Source organism: Carassius auratus, chromosome 46, assembly GCF_003368295.1.
Source record: "Carassius auratus strain Wakin chromosome 46, ASM336829v1, whole genome shotgun sequence".
In the NCBI taxonomy this organism is placed as follows: Eukaryota; Metazoa; Chordata; class Actinopteri; order Cypriniformes; family Cyprinidae; genus Carassius; species Carassius auratus.
This window is the reverse complement of record NC_039288.1, coordinates 17395095-17411224: the sequence shown is the minus strand read 5'-3', so window position 1 is coordinate 17411224 and position 16130 is coordinate 17395095. Positions and strand designations below refer to the sequence as shown.

The 16130-nt window shown below is 34.1% G+C and overlaps 1 protein-coding gene across 6 annotated transcripts in view; it reads left to right on the top strand.

The window, feature by feature from the left end:
• LOC113064412 (electrogenic sodium bicarbonate cotransporter 1-like) overlaps window positions 1-16130 on the top strand; it is a 45173-nt gene that overhangs the window by 2723 nt on the left and 26320 nt on the right. For all 6 annotated transcript variants that reach the window (XM_026235240.1, XM_026235236.1, XM_026235239.1 and 3 more), the window contains exons 2-4: window positions 10696-10766; window positions 12814-12987; window positions 14389-14524. In XM_026235240.1, the coding sequence (XP_026091025.1) occupies window positions 10696-10766; window positions 12814-12987; window positions 14389-14524 (381 nt within the window). The remainder of the gene's footprint in view (window positions 1-10695; window positions 10767-12813; window positions 12988-14388; window positions 14525-16130) is intronic.

The following is a 16130-nucleotide window of genomic DNA, read 5'->3' as shown; positions in this document are numbered from 1 at the left end:
CTATTCTGGACACACACAGGCTTAACTGTCTCTGTGTGTACGAGAGCGTTGCATAGGCGATCACTCTCACCTGTCGAGCTATGTGCTTCCATTGACTGTCTGAAGCACACAGACAGCACACAGCCTCCTGCTGTTTAGTGTCACCTGTGCAGGTAATCATAGGAAGATAAGTGGAAATGCAGAGTCACAGTGGAATGTCTTCAGATATGCTCTCCATGACTCCTGATATCTCTTTTCTTCTCCTTGAGACTGAGGTCATCTGTGAATGATGGACAGACAGGAGTGACCCTGAGCCTGCTGGGATACAATTCATGATTTAAAGTCAAGCTGTATTCAAAACTGACAAAACTCTTATTTCTTAAAACATGCATCTATTGTGTGTGATTCATCAATGCATGTAGGAAAAAATAAATGTAATAATGTAACAACTTGCTTTGAAACTGCTTTCATTTACAGATGATGTCATCTAGGCTGAGTAGGTGGTGGAAATTGTTGACCAATAGGAAAATAGTTATTTAAACATTGTTTTAGGCTGATGTTGTAATGTAATGCAGCCTTTATCTAGTAACCAGTTGAAGCTATGATTTTATTGTTATTTTAATATTGTTTATGTACTATTGTAGTATTTAACAATGGTTTTGATGAATGATGAATCATTAGCTATTGTTTTTATATTTTTATTATTTATTTTAATTTTAGTGCACGTTTTAGTGTAAGTTTTGCTTATTTTATGTCATTTTCTAATTGTAGTACTTCAAATTAAGCTTATTGCAGTTAGTTGTCAAGGTGATATTTCATTTTGTTTAAATTTTTAATCTCCAGTATATATTAGATATAAGTTATTAAATATTAAACAAATTTATGTTTTATCATTTTTATTTTATATTCAACTTTATTTCAATTAATGGAAAAAACATTCGTTTTACTTTTTAGTTAACAATAATAACACTGGTTAGCATCATTTTTGCTACATTTATTATGTTATGGCAACAGTAACAAATAACAGATCAATATAAATGCATAGAGATGCTCTAGAGACTGAACTTGACTCTTTTTGACTTTCCAATCAATTCCTGATCAAATCAAGTCTCATTTTTTTCTCATTAAATATCCTGTTTCACTCATAAATATTGCATTTTGGAAGTACAATGGGTTGTGATTGCCATTTCATGTTGACTTTTTAAATGAATGATTTGTCATTTAGTTCAACCCCTTCATGTCTCAGCCTGAAATCTGAGATTAGTTCTTGTCTTGAAATCGGCGCTGTGTTTCTCTTCAGCAGTCTGAGTTTGTCAAAGTCAGGAGCTTGTTGAGTCTAGCTGTCTCTAGACCTGTGCTTTTGCGTTAAGAAGTGTTTAATTACTGTGTGTTTAGGTTTGCATCACAGATATTCACAAGTGACAAGTGCTGAAGTGTGTCGACTCCATCTAGAGTTTCTCTGCAAGATGACCAAAGTATAGTAAAAGTATGACCTAGTTGTTGACTGCTATTGGGCCATCTGTTTAATCTGTTTAATGTTATTTTGCACTGTAGAAACAACCAAATGACATATCAGATGATATAACTGCTGTTTTTAGCTATAAACCACATTTTCTGTTCACAAATCTCTGTTTTATATGTATATGAAACATACAGAAAGTTGTTTAAAATTAGTTATGAATAATTTAAAATAATTCAAAGTAATCTATTTGTATAATTTTGAAAGAAATATATGTAAATGAACCATATAGAAATGGTAATATTTTATTTTATTAACTATTTCTTTAAAATTCTATTTTTATTTCATGTCATTTCAAAGAAATGTGCTTATTTACGACGCATAGAAATAAAAAAATAATCTACATTTTGTTTATAAAGATAATTTTGAGACATGCATAGAAATGTCTTTAAAATGATAAAAATTCTCCTACTAAACATTTTAGAGATAAATGTGTGTATATACAACATATAATGTGTATATAATGATTTAAAAAATCTAAATTTAGTTTTTAAATGGTATTTGGGTTTATATGTGTTTACATACAATAGAAACTCTTTTATAATGATAAGAAAGCTTCAAATAAAAAAAAATGCCACACACGCATATTTACCCTATACCCTAACACACACATAATATATAAAAAAATATATTATATAGATGATATAAATGTATTTCTAACAGGAAATGTCTCTGTTTTAAATGCAGTATCAATCTACAGATCTTACATGTTGTAAGGCCCGTTGAACACTGATCATTAGTTTAATGAAGCAACCTTGTTATCAGTTGATTAAGACTGGACTACAGTGTCGTGTAAGTTGTTAAAGAAAGATAGAAGATTTATTCCCAGTGATCTCTGCATCCTAATCCTGTCTTATAATAAAGCAGGAGATGTGGACTGAAAAGAGGAACAGAAAGAAAGAGAGAGAAAAACACACTATGAAGGGAACATAATTTGAGGTAGAGACAGCAGAGGGAAAAAATTCTTTAGGAAACAAAGGACGCTTTGTACGAAAAGAAAAGAATGGCTAAAGGACAGACAGGAAGTGGCCAGGCGTGATGAGAAAGATAGACGTGGAATGAGGAAAACAGGTGTAGATGACAAGAAAAAATGGAGAAACTTTACATTATTTCACAAACTGCTGTCAGAAACACCAGTTTAGACCAGCATGAAGTTCTGTGCTCGTCCAGGTTGGTTTATGGCGGTTATACTCTCGTGTAGCCATACAGACTTCAACAGAAAAACATGGTTATTCATAAGTTTTAAAACTTCCTTGTTGAATAAAAGTAGTACTTTATCCTTTTGAATGATAGTTTAACCAGAGCAAACATCAATCCGTCCCATCAATAACTCTTTGTTTAATGATGATTTTATTGATCATATCAATCAGGTCTGGACTCTTAAGAGAGACTTTCTCCCCTCATCTGTCTTTTATGACGTCTCATTATTTTCGTCATGTCAGAAGGAATCATTAACTGGCTCTAGCTGCTCTGGATTTAAAGACATCTACACCATTCGGCCTGACTGTTACACCATCTGCTCCTCCAGATGCCTCAAACAGACGTTGCTCTGAACTCTAGCTTAACACACTGGCTAGACTAAACTAAACTAAGCGCTAAGACGTTATACGGCCCATCAATGGCTGCTGGAATGGCATAGGGTTATTCCTTATGAGTTCATATGCAGCCAAAAAGTATATTCAGTTATTTTTGTACACTCAAGTCATCCCAAACCTTCTTCTGTAGTAGTCAGCTGCAAATATGACTTGACCCCAAAAAAATTCTAACAAAACATTTCTCAGTGGTTTACAGTAGTATTAAATGTACTTAAAAACATACTAAAAGTTTACCAAAATTTTTACTCCAAGAAAGGCCCTGTTTTCAAAATGGCAGCCGCCAGGTCCTTAAAATGACCAATACTCCTTTGTATTCCTCCGAGAATATCATGGTCAGCAAATCACTTGGAAGTGGTTTTGGCACTGTGGGTAGGTTGTCAGGGTTTTTGTACTATCACTGTTTTATGTTTTGTTTCTTGTGTCTAGTGTCAGCACGTGGCTTTGTTAATTGTTTTCTCGGCCATGTGCTCCTTTAGCCCCTCCTCCTTGTTTCCTTTTTACCACACCCTCTTGTTAGCCTGGTTAGTCTTATTGTGCTCACCTGTCCTTCATGTATTTTCTTCCCTATTTATAGTGCCCCTTACCCTTTTGTGTTTGCTGGTTCATGGTCATTCTCACCCCCTCTGTCTCTGGATGTGGCTGAATATGTGTCCGTGTCTCCTTGTCTGGTTGGTCTTGTGCCCTTGTCTAGTCCTTGTAGTTCTATGTTTTTGTCTTGCTCCTTATTTTAATAATTTAATGTGTTTTTTGTGGAGCATTGGTTCTACCTATCTGGCACTTGGTCTGTTTTCAGAGTCCGTGGTCAACAGGTGTCTGAGCTCTGCTCTATGGGCCCTTGTGTTCTTCATCAGCCTGGTTTTGCTGCCCCCTCTGTTGCCAAGTATTCTGCCAGTTGTTTCCTGAAGCTTTCCTAGTGGCCTCGCCTAGCTGTTCCTGTTTACTGTTTTCCTGTTGTCCTATCTATTGTTCACTTCACTACCCTCTTGTATCAGTCTGTTTTGTCAATAAAACCTTATTACCTCACACTGCAATTGGGTCCTCCCTCTTAGATCCCTGACATAAGAGCTAAATTCCTGCTGCAAAATTATATCCGCATCTCCATTAAGCTTGTCAGCAGATGGAAGCATCAAGTGCTACAAAATCTCCTGGTAGATGGCTGCATTGACTTTGGACTTGATAAAACATAATGAACCAACACCAGCAGACGTCACGGCACTCAAATCATCTGATTTCAGAAACTTAACACTGGACTTTGGATTCTGTGCCTCTCCAGACTCCCGACCTTGATTTCCAAATGAAATGCAAAATTTACTTTCTTCTGAAAAGAGGATTGTGAACCACTGAGCAACAGTCCAGTTCTTTTCCTCCTTACCCCAGGTGAAATCTTGAAGCTGTCTGAGCGTGATGACTCTGTATGCGTTGACTCCGGCTTCAGTCTACTCCTTGTGAAGCTCTCTGAAGTTCTTGAATCTGCTTTTCCTGACAATCTTCCCAAGGCTGTGGTCATCTCTGTTGCTTGTGCACCTTTTCCTACCACACTTTTACCTTCCAGTCAACTTTCTATAAATATATTTTGATACAGCACTCTGTGAACAGCCAGCCCTTTCAGCAATTACCTTCTGTGGCTTTCCCTCCTTGTGGAGGATGTTGATGATTGTCTTCTGGACAACTGTCAAGTCAGTAGTCTTTCCCATAATTGTGGTTGCATGTTCTGAACTAGCCCAGGAGGTACCCAGTATTTATACTCATAATTAATAAAACAAATCAAGCTCAAAATGGAATATTCAAATTTTTTTAAGATATTGATTTTTTTTTATTTTCCTAAGCTGTCGTAGGAAACAGAATTAAAACAAAAAATTCTTTAAATATTTCTGTTTGTGTAATCTAGAATATACAAAATTTTAGAATTTTGATGTTAGAATTTTTTTATGTTAGAATTTTTTTAGGGTTAGGTGTTTTATTTTCATATATGCAGCCGCCTATAGTGAAAAGAAATAACTAGTGTATATACACTACTGTTTAAAAGTTTGGGGTCAGTAAGATTTTTTTTCATTATTATTTATGTGTTTGAAAGAAGACTCTTTTGCTCATCAAGGCTGTATTTATTGGATTAAAAGTAAAAGTAAAAACTGAAATATTGTGAAATATTATTACAATTTTAAATAACTTTATACTATATGAATATATTTTAAAATGTAATTTATTCCTTTGATGCAAAGCTGATTTTTCAGCATCATAACTCCAGAATTGAGAATCACGATCCTTCAGAAATCATTCTAATATGCTGATATTTTGTGCATAAAAAACAATGAATGTCTTTACTGACAGTTTTGATCAAATTAATACATCCTTGATGGATAACAATATTAGTTCCTTTAAAAAAAAAAAAATTTAAACAAACAGATATTTGAAAATTTAAATGCTGAATAAAAAAGAAATAAAATAAAAGCAAATAAATCTGAAATTTCAAATATTGAAATATATATATCTAAAAATCTAACACACACACACACACACATATATATATATATATATATATATATTAGTGCTGTCAAAATTAGCGCGTTAACGCATTCGATTAATTTGAAATATTTAACGCGTTAAAAAAAAATAACGCAATTAACGTGGTTGCAGTTTTTTTATTTCCAGTTGTGGCCTATGTGTGTTCATCGTGCAAAGAAATATGGATAAGACCAAGGAATGACATTTAGACGCAAAGTTTCAGTATAAAACTCTGCCGGATTACTCTTCAATCTGCCACAAGAAGTAGCGGAGTATTTTTTGTACACAGTGCCGCGAACTGTCAATCACTCCTGTACGCGTACATCACTGTCCTCCTCAGCTGCAGCAACTTGCGCTCTCTCTCTTCATCAAGCTTTAAAACAAAAAGGGGACAAAAAGATCATATTGTCTTTGTGCATATGCTATAGATTAATTAGATAAATGAATATCTAAATTTGTGCCTTGCCGTCTACGGTATTTTTTTAGAACTTAGAAAAAAGATGCTGCAGCCAATGAGCAGCCAGCGGGGGCTGCAGGACGACTCAACCTCCGCAGACAGTTTTTAATGTTTATCAGACAATAAATACTCAAGATTTTGCTTTAGAATAACTCACAACTAGTTTCACACACCTTCTCCGGCCACGTTGAGTTGTTGACACTTAACAGTGGGAAAAGCGACACATGCGCTATTCACTTGTATAACTAAGGGTGAATGGGTAATGTAGTTTCTGCTCTGGGTGGGATGAATTAGGAAGCTTGCATTGTGAAGGGCGCTCTGAAAATCGGCAGTGCAGGTAAAAGATTAAAACCTCTATTAAAACAGATGTCCAAATGAGCGTACCGGTACGCTACAAGCACGTTCTGGGCGCACGGAGAGGTGGCGGTACGCTCAAGAGCTATATTTGGAAGTGGCGGTACCAGTGCGTACTGGCCCACTTAAAGCACTGGCAATGACTATACTTTGGAATTTTTTTGCAGTCCACTTAGAATTCAACATGGAAATCATTTTTGTTTTTTATTGGCATTGATTGTTTTGAAATTCAAATGGTACTTACATGCCTGTGTTTTTATTTCTGTAATAAATATGGCTTTCAAGCCAACAGTTAACTTGGAGGATATTGATGGTTTATTGCAGGTATGTTGTTTACATGAGAAAATCTGTGTTACAAGTTAAACAAAAATTCCAATAAACAATCATATTTTGAATTTAAATAGTTTCTTTGTCTTGAGTTTACATTAATTATTTACATTTTACATTTACATATCCAAAAAGTTTCAGTCTTTTAATTGCGATTAATCGCGATTAATCGCGATTAATCGCGATTAATTTTAAAAAATTGTGCGATTAATTAGTTAATTTTTTTTAATCGATTGACAGCACTAATATATATATATATATATATAAACTACTTATGTGCCCTCTAGAAGCTTGCGTTCTGCAAGTGAACGTCGCTTGATTGTGCCATCCCAAAGAAGCACAAAGTCACTTTTACGGACTTTTAAATTAAATGTTCCCTCCTGGTGGAATGACCTCCCCAACTCAATCCGAGCAGCTGAGTCCTTAGCCATCTTCAAGAATCGGCTTCAAACACATCTCTTCCATCTTTATTTGACCTCTAACTTTAACACTCACTATTCTAATTCTATTCTTTAAAAAAATCTAACTACCTTTCTAATCTTTTTGTATTCTATTTTCTTTTCAATTTTTTTGCAATTGTATATGTATGTGTGTGTGTATGTGTAAAGACCTCTAACTAACTTGCTCTATTCTTTTATTTTTTTATTCTATCTGTTTTCTTTTTATTTATTATATTAGTTAAAATCCCATGCTACGTGTACTGTGTTAACCTAACTGAGACTTGTTATAGCACTTATATATCATTACTCTTTTTGTTGTTTTTGATTGCTTGCACTGTCTTCTTCTGTAAGTCGCTTTGGATAAAAGCATCTGCTAAATGAATAAATGTAATGTAAATGTAATTTAAAATGTAAAAAATTTTTATACCATTCAGTGACCTGCGACTAGATGTTTGATAAATTGAGTTTGATTCACTAAGAACTTTGATTCGAAGAACTCTAATAAATAAACAAGTTCAACTGATTCATTTAAAAGAACCAACTCAACAGAAAGATTCGTTTAGAGTTATTAGAGTTTAGCTCACTTGGTGAAGTTGGATATAGTTTTTCCTCTGGGTAATGATTTGGTTTAAATGCTAAAAGCTAAACATGAATGTCACTGAGATTCCTGGACTGTGCATCTAGCAAACAATCCTGTTACTTTTACAATCACTTGTTTGCTCGGATCATAAAGTTAATTGTAAACCCCAAAAAAGTGGCATGTAAACCGGATTAAACCGAAACAAATTGGTGTTCCCATAGAAGCCGTGACATTTGAGGAACTGGAGCATATGAGAAGGATTTAAAGCTCAGTAGGTCTTATTAAAAGCTCTGCTGAAATCCCACTTACACAATGATGTGGCATTGCTTCAGTTTTCAACCGTACTTTGTTAAATGTGCCACTTTTCCTGCTTGTCACTGTGTACTGAGTATAGTATCTAAACTAATAGTCATGTCACTGTTGAGTGGAGCTCAAGAACTCGGATTCATGACTGACTCAAGCAACCAATAAACCACTTCCCCACTTCAGGAGTCAGATTGCACGTGACCTTTAAACCCCAGGAAGCGTTTGTGGGAGTCAGCAGCTCTCAGACCACCACTTCGTTTCCTCTTTGATTGGTCACGTCTGTGAAACTGCCGCAGCTTCAGTGTCGTGTGTGTTATTGGCAGGAGAAAATGTTCCTCGCTGCTATCAGTGGAAATTCCAGTATCGTTCACGTCTTGTTTCAATTGTCCCACATCTGAATAGGTAAACATGGTGCAAGGGCTGCTGGGAGCTTGTGCGTCAGTCACTTACACACCTTTATTACTTGTATTTGCTTTAGCTTCATGGCATTCCTCTGCCTGGGTAATAAACAAATCCCTCAGTTTGTGTGTGTGTGTGTGTGTGTGTGCATACACACATGTTCAGATCAGACTCTCAATGGGTCACATATTTTGTGGTGGTAGTTTTTAGTTGTACTGTAATATTTCTCCCCAAAAATCTATATTTGTTATTATTTATTTTAAAAAATTCCATTTTAGAATATTTTTTTTTTTATTATTCATGACAATTAAGCAATTTTTTCCAAAGTTCACATTATCAAAATGCATGCAGATGTTTTGTATTTTTTATTTTTGTGAATGTGAATTTCATTGTTAAAATTATAGTATGTTACATGTATAGTATTTTTATCCAACAATAAATACAGTATTTAGAGTGTTTATTTATTTATTTAAATCACCATAAATTAAATGCAAATGCAATGGTATACGTTTGACCTAAATATATCTATTTATTTAAAACTATATAAAAACAAATAATTATGTATTACTTATTCTTTGCATTTCCTCAGTCATGAGGAAAAATATTCTTGATTATTATATCACAATGCAAAAAAGATATGGTTTATTTTCTTTAAGCGCAATATGTATCCTCTTTCTTTTAATTTGGGGGTGAAATATGACCATGGACTTTTTTAAAGATTCATCCAACCTATGATGTACCATCACTTGATAAGCATCTGTTAAATACATCTCGATTTCTATTTCCTGTTTGTGTTCCACTAGGGATTAATCAACTTTATTTAGTTTGAAATCAAATGCAGAGTTGATGCGCTGCCAGAAATCCGTTTGTCAAATGCTGATCCAACATTTATGTGCACGTGGCAGTCTGGATCCTCGAGGTGTGTGAGGGGTTATCATAAACCCACAGATTACAGTGCATTTGGGTTATTTTTAACATATATGAATCATTAGAAGATAACAAAACCATCCAGGTTGCATGACCACCTGGCCCTTTCTTGTCATTCTAAAGAACAGAGGAGATGAACTAGGGATAAATGAGATCTATACTGTGAATTCGTAATGCAAGCTTCTATGAAATGATTGTGTAACACGAATGAAGAGATGCATGCATGGAGATCAGAGACCAGCTGTGAAACCAACACCACTGAGCTCACCGATAAAAGTAAAACAAGAGTAGAAAGTGACAATATTAATGATGTCTCACTAGTTGTGTCAAGTAAAAAAATTCACCTTATATGATATACACTACCTATAAAACCTTTAGTGCCAATATTTATTATTATTATTTTTTGGAAAATAGGACAATAAATATTACCAAAATCTTATTTTTATTATTATTATTATTATTATTATTATTATTATTATTATTATTATTTAATTTTTATTGTTTTTATAATAACAATGCATATTATGTTAATTATATAATATTATATTATTTTTACAATATATAATTAATGTTATATTTAAATACAATTTTAATATAAAATTATATATGCAAGAAAATAATATATATATAATTTTTACAGGTGTGTCTGAGACTGGATTAATGGCTGTAAAATCAGTTTTGCATCACAGGAATAAATAAAATGTTATAATATATCAAAATATAAATTTTTCTTTTCTTTTTAAATTGTAATAATATTTCAAGTTTTCCACATTGGTCAACCACAATCAATATTACTTTTATGTAATTTTTTTTTTTTTTTACCTTGCTTTATTTAGAAAGCATGTTATTAAATATCAATAATGATTCATGAGTAGTTTTTATCATAAACAAAACTTCAACCACCATATTAGCATATTGTGGATGTTTCCATGTAGTTGCAACATGCTTGCTAAGGTGTATTGAGTGCGACAGTATGTGCATTTTTGATTGTTTCAAGTCAAACGAGTTCACCCTTGAGTCACCCGATGCATCCAGTCTTCAGTGTGAGACATGTGATGACTTGACTTGAAACCAGACTGGTACAGGCTTACATGCTCTATAAAAGAGTAAAGGTAAAAGTGAAGGTTAAAACACACTGACTGATCTTCTTCAGAAGAAACACTGTTCTGGGAAACTTGCGGGTGCAAGGCTAGATTAAACATGTTTGCTCTTTCTAGACAAAGCCTGCTTGATTCTGGGTTTGTATTTTGTCTTTGTGTACAAAAATACTTTGTGTTTGACTTTGCATTTCTCTGTTTTTGTCTTTTCAGAGTGGAGGATGAAGCCATAGTGGACAGGGGAGCGTCTTACATCAAAAACATGTGTGATGAAGAGGTCGAGGGTACGACACACACACACACACACACACACACACACACTTAAATATATAGTGGGAAATTGGATCTCCTGTGTCACAGAGATGACTTGGTATCTCTGAGAGTCTTAGTTACTGTGGATTGAGTTTCACACTCACTTTCACTCACTCCTCTCTCTCTCTTCTCTCGGTCAGCTGTTTTTTTTTCGTTTTTTTTTGCATTGCTATTAGATGGTGCTTAAGGGCAGGAGAGGATTATGAGTGCTGCAGATGTAACAAAACAAAGCTGTACACGTGAAGATGTTTACTGTCTTAATCCACACACACACACACACACACACACACACACACACTGAATCGGTTTCTACATTCAGGAGGAATTGTCTAAATATGCACAACTTCAGCGAAATGTATTTCAGTGCAAAGCCCTTTATTTAAACCCTTTTTTCAAAACACCTGAAGTGAAATGTTCACTGGTGTTGCACTGCATTGTGGGCATTTTATGATAATAATATTTAAAATGATGATAATATTAACAAAACTAGTAAATGAATTTATGCTATTATAAAGATTAGTAGTCTAAATGTATTTTTGTGTTGCAAGAAATAGGAAATCTACAAAACATGCACCTGATTTTATGTATATATATATATATATATATATATATATATATATATATATATATATATATATATATATATATATATATATATATATATATATATATATATATATATATATGCGTGGAACGTAAAGAAATAAAATTTTTTTGACAAACTGTATATACTGTATATATATATATATATGTGTGTGTGTGTGTTTGTGTGTGTGTTATAAATTACATATAAAGTATAAAAATATATATATATATATATTGTATTTAATACACACCAGATATTTGATACAATATTTAAAGATAGCATATTTAAAATATCACACCCTGTTGAGTCAATTAAGCCATTTTTTTTATTTTATTCTAGGGTTAAATTAAATTATTGTTCTGACTCTTTCCATGCAATGTTAATAATATAGAAATGCAATAGAAATGCTAACAATAATAATTTAAGAATTTTTATGTATTTATTTAATAGTACATAAATATATATATACATATAAATATAAAAATTTGCAACGTCATTTTTGTGAGCATCAAAAGCAGAACAAACACACTCACAAACATGAGCATTTCACTCACTTATGCTCTTTCTATATTTGCTCCTCCCTCTCTCGTACTCACTGAACTTTGGACCTTCACATGATGCTCACTCACTCACACACACACACACACATCAGATAATGTTCAGACATATTTGTTTAAAGTTAACCTTGAAAAGTGAAGGATGACAGAAGTGTGATTGACGGATGGATGGCTGGCTGGCTTGATGAGCGGCTTTACTAGTTCTGTGAGTGTGTGTTTATCTTTGTTCTCTCTCTTTTTCCACTTCCTGGAGATCTTTTGCCATTTCCTGCCTGATCAGCTGCAGGAAGTTTTTAACGTTTATCTTTAATCTAACAAGTGTGAGATATGGGTCACTCCTTATTGTGCGTGATTTATTAGTGCATGTTCTTCCAAAGAAAAAAAAGGGCGTAAAAATGTAACGACTTTCCTTATCAGCTAATGTCATCAAATCATTTTTTCTTATCAAAAATCTTGTATCTTTCATGCAAACATATTATGTTGTTTACATACAATTTTTAGTACTAAGCATAATTTTGTTATGCTTTTGTAATTTCTATTAGTTTATATGTTTATTTTAAATATTTGTATTCAGATTTCATTTATTTGTATTTTAGATTTATTATGGTTTTAGTAATGTTAGGACTTTCAGTTTTCTAATTTTCATCTGTGTGTTTTGTTAAAGTTTTTCATCTTAATGTAATTTATTAAACTGAAATCAGTAATTTTGAGTTTATTTCAGTTGACAAAAACAATTTGTGATTAGTTTTAGTTTAGTTGATGATAACAGCTCTGCATCACATCGTGCCAGTTATTATCTGCGTGAAGTAGAATTTGAAGCATGTGATCTTTCATGGCCTTTTCTCTCTGTGTCTGTGTGTGTGTGTGTGTGTGTAGGTCATCACACAGTCTACATTGGAGTTCACGTGCCTAAGAGTTACCGTCGCCGTCGCCGACACAAACGAAGATCCAATCACAAAGAGAGGAGGGAGCGTTTGGTGGAAAACGGGGGTGACCGATCAGACACAGAGACTGCAGACGATTCGTCCTCCAGCATCCTCAAACCACTCAGTAAGAGAGAAATGAAGACAAACTACCGTCCTGCACTCAGTTCACTCCTCTATGTGCTGTCAGTATGATCCCAACAGTATTTGTTTTGCCATTTCCTGCCCAAAACCTCCAAGCCAAAAAAAGCTATGTTTGCCAAACTTAAGTCATTATTTGCTGCTAATCTTCTCTTCTGCTGAAGCTCGTTTGTTCATCTATCCTGCTTCAGATGAACTCCGGTGGGAGAATCTGTCAAAAACAAGACTGGATCATATTTCACCACAAAATATCACACCACTTTAAAGAGGATGAAGCGTAATTAAGGAACATTAAAACTATATTTCCATGAAGATTAAGCACATTTTCGCCCCGAATGTCATTAGTTAAAAAAATAGAATAAAATCCCAATTCTTTCTTTCTTTCTTTCTTTCTTTCTTTCTTTCTTTCTTTCTTTCTTTCTTTCTTTCTTTCTTTCATCCCTCTCTCTCTTTCTTTCTTTCATTTCTTTCTCTCTCTCTTACTTCCTTGTTTCATCTCTCTCTCTCGCTTTCTTTCTTTGTGTTTTAAATAAAGTAAATTATTAAAGGAATTATTGATAATTATTATGAGCATTATTTAAAAAAAATATTTAAATCATATTAATGTATTTCACTACATATTATTAAAATTAATTTATTATTAAAACAGTTAGTATATAATTGTAATTGTAATACAAGTGCATAGTCACCTTTATCTGTGCTTATCCTCAGTAAACCCGCTCCAGCTTTCCATCGCGCACTCCTGGTGTAGATCCTGTGAGAATCACACATTTCACAGACATTAAGTCTCTGGGTTAAACTAACAAACACATTTCTCACATAAATAGTGTGTACGGCTTCTCAAGGCCTGGATTTGTGGCTGGATTTAGCTTCGGCAGTCAGCAGACCGCAACAATGCCTCTGTTAAAGTATATGCTTGTGGTATAATGGGTCTATCTATCTATCTTTACCTTTAAGAGGCATTGCCTGTGCAGAAAATTGAGTATTTGTGATGTAAAAGTGTACACTACATACAACATTGCAGTTATGAGAAACGTTGACAGGCTTTTTTTTTAAACTAGGCTTCCTCATACACAGTTTCACATCTGAAATTGAGATGCAGGTCAGTTAGCTTTCGCAACACTCTCTATTTCTGTTTGTCCAGGAAATGAGTCTCACATGCTGACCAGTTTTTGGGTGTAACACACTTCATATTTACAAGAAAGCTCATTCATGTTGATGTTACGTAACACCTATGAAGGAAATAACCTGTGATTTCTATTACAGTCACACCTTAAGCAGACAGAGTGCTATTGTCTTCTATTGTCTATCTGTCGTTTGATTAAAATTGCTAGTATTTTTAGGTCAGCAGGCCTCTCTCACCCCTGGCTTGCTGTTTTCTCGTCAGTTTCATCTGCTGCAGAGAGGATTCGCTTTATTTTGGGGGAAGATGACAGCGGCCCTCCTCCGCCGCAGCTCTTCACTGAACTCGACGAGCTCCTCGCCGTTGACGGACAAGAGATGGAGTGGAAGGAAACGGCCAGGTAAAGTGGAGAAACACCCAGAAACATTATAAACAGAAGACTGGAAGATTAGATACCGAAGCAATCTCGATTTCAATCCATGTCGCATTTTATTCCCAGTGTTGACACAAGGGGCGCTACAATGGGTATTAAAGGAGTCATGATATAAGATATAGCATTTGCCTTTATCTTTTTTGATATATAAGAGGTCTTTGAACCATTAAAACATACCCAATTTTCATAGCTCAAAACAACCTCCTTGTTATAAACAAAGAATTCATCATGCTCCAAAAGTTGATTGGATATTGTGGGATTTTTCTCATCACAAAGGTTGAATAGATTTGCATATGACCGCCTCTAGAGCAAGACATCAACCAATAGTTATACACCTTCACACTCTAGAGGCCCCGCCCACTGGCATTATATATATATATATATATATATATATATATATATATATATATATATATATATATATATATATATATATATATATATAGGGTTATAATATATATATATATATATATATATATATATATATATATATATATATATATAATAATAATATAATAATAAGTTTATTTTATATAGCGCCTTTCTCAGACCCAAGGTCGCTTTACATAGAAATAGAATAACAAACATAATAACAGAATAAACAGATTAACATTACATAGGAAACATAAGAATTAGTAATACAAACAGTAATACAACAAAACATACAGTAAATGGATTATAAATTGTATGAGGAGAAGTGATCATTAAACAGAAATGTCTTGAGATGCGTTTTGAAGAAAGGAAGAGATGAACAGTTACGAAGAGGTTGTGGGAGGGAGTTCCAGAGTTTTGGGGCCAGGGCACTGAAAGACCTACCACCCACGGTGGAAAGTCTAGTGCGGGGAATAACAAGAAGGTTTTGGTCGGAGGATCGGAGTGAACGGGAGGGGGTGTATGTAATCAGGAGGTCACAGATGTATGGAGGAGCGAGGTTATGGAGAGCTTTGAAGGTGAGTAGTAGTACTTTGTATTTAATCCGGGACGGGATTAATGTGTGTGTGTGTGTGTGTGTGTGTCTGTATGTATAAGGGCTGGATATAATTAATTTTGGATTCCAATTTAAATGTTTATAGTTCAAAAGATGAATTGAAGTCAAAATGTAATTATATAATTGTAAAGTTTGTATAATAACTTTATTGTTATAAAGTTATATTGGGTGGAATTTCAGTTTCTGTATACAAATGAGTTAATTTTAACCTTCTGTATTATATTAATGTAGAACGAGCTGGCTTTATTTTACTGCATTTGTAAAAAAAAAAGTGCCATTTACTAGAGGGCTGCATTGGGATTGAGTCCCGTCGGGTCCCGCGGGACCCAATGCAAATCTCGCGGGGCGGGTGGTTTGAATTTTGCTGCGGGTGGGAATGGGCGGCTAAAAAAAACACAGCGGGATAGGGAGGTTGCCTAGCGACATGATGGAGAAGATGTAAATAGATGATGTAGAAAAGAACCTAATGTTATTTATTAGTGTTGTTTTTTGAGCACAGCCCCTCGTTGCCATTTGTTAATTAGGTCAAGAGGCGTGATGATGCCAGTGTTATTGAGCAGGCTGCCTAAGTTTGAATGTTTTTAT